The following is an 804-nucleotide window of genomic DNA, read 5'->3' on the forward strand; positions in this document are numbered from 1 at the left end:
AACAACAACAAAATGTTGCCTTGTCTTCAGAAAATAACGCTAACTTCCATAGGGACAATTTTAAGGTGTTGTAATTAATATGGAGTCATAACTTAATGTGCAATTATTTAATGGGATTAATATAGTATTAATTGTATCTAACACAAGTTCTAATCTTTTTCTTGTAGGTGCGTGCAAGTGCAATAGCGCAGGATGCAGATCAGAACTATGACTACGCCAGCAACAGTGTGATTTTACACCTGGAGCCTGGAGATGAGATCTACATTAAACTAGATGGAGGCAAAGCGCACGGGGGAAACAACAACAAATACAGCACATTTTCAGGCTTCATGGTCTACGCCGATTAACAGCCGTGGCATGGACTGCACTTTCAGATGTACCTCATTTTGACATCACGTCATCAGAGTGAGGTCACAAAAAAGTTTAACCCTCAAGCTTGTGACAACTCATCCATGTCAGCGCGAAGGACGAAACAACTGAACGTCCAGAGGAATTACTGAATGATCATCGAACATATCGAAGCATGAGAACACATCCTCTACACACAAATTAGTTTTTAGAAAAATCACTGTGATTTCAGAAAAAAATAAATCTTACAGCGTAACACTGATGATTGCAGTATATTTATTGAGAGATTAACTGGCCGTGAAAGCAGAAAATCATTTGACATAATTCCATTCCATATGTGCCTACCTTTGATCAGAAGAGGCTGTTACAGAGCACATGCCATTAGCCCGGAAATATAGTTCAGATCACATTTCTTCAATTATTTCTCATTCTTCATACACAAATTGTCACATTCAA

General features: G+C 38.2%; 2 protein-coding genes across 2 annotated transcripts in view; one reads left to right on the top strand and one right to left on the bottom strand.

Annotated features, from left to right (window-relative positions):
• Positions 1-798, top strand: part of LOC107599856 (complement C1q-like protein 3) — a 4212-nt gene extending 3414 nt beyond the window's left edge. Inside the window, exon 2 of the mRNA XM_016291562.1 lies at positions 168-798. Coding sequence (XP_016147048.1) covers positions 168-347 — 180 coding nt within the window. The 3' untranslated portion in view covers positions 348-798. The remainder of the gene's footprint in view (positions 1-167) is intronic.
• Positions 1-804, bottom strand: part of pter (phosphotriesterase related) — a 7616-nt gene that overhangs the window by 325 nt on the left and 6487 nt on the right. The gene's annotated exons all lie outside the window — the stretch shown is intronic.

The sequence above is a fragment of the Sinocyclocheilus grahami genome, unplaced genomic scaffold (assembly GCF_001515645.1).
Source record: "Sinocyclocheilus grahami isolate Dianchi unplaced genomic scaffold, SAMN03320097.WGS_v1.1 scaffold273.1, whole genome shotgun sequence".
In the NCBI taxonomy this organism is placed as follows: Eukaryota; Metazoa; Chordata; class Actinopteri; order Cypriniformes; family Cyprinidae; genus Sinocyclocheilus; species Sinocyclocheilus grahami.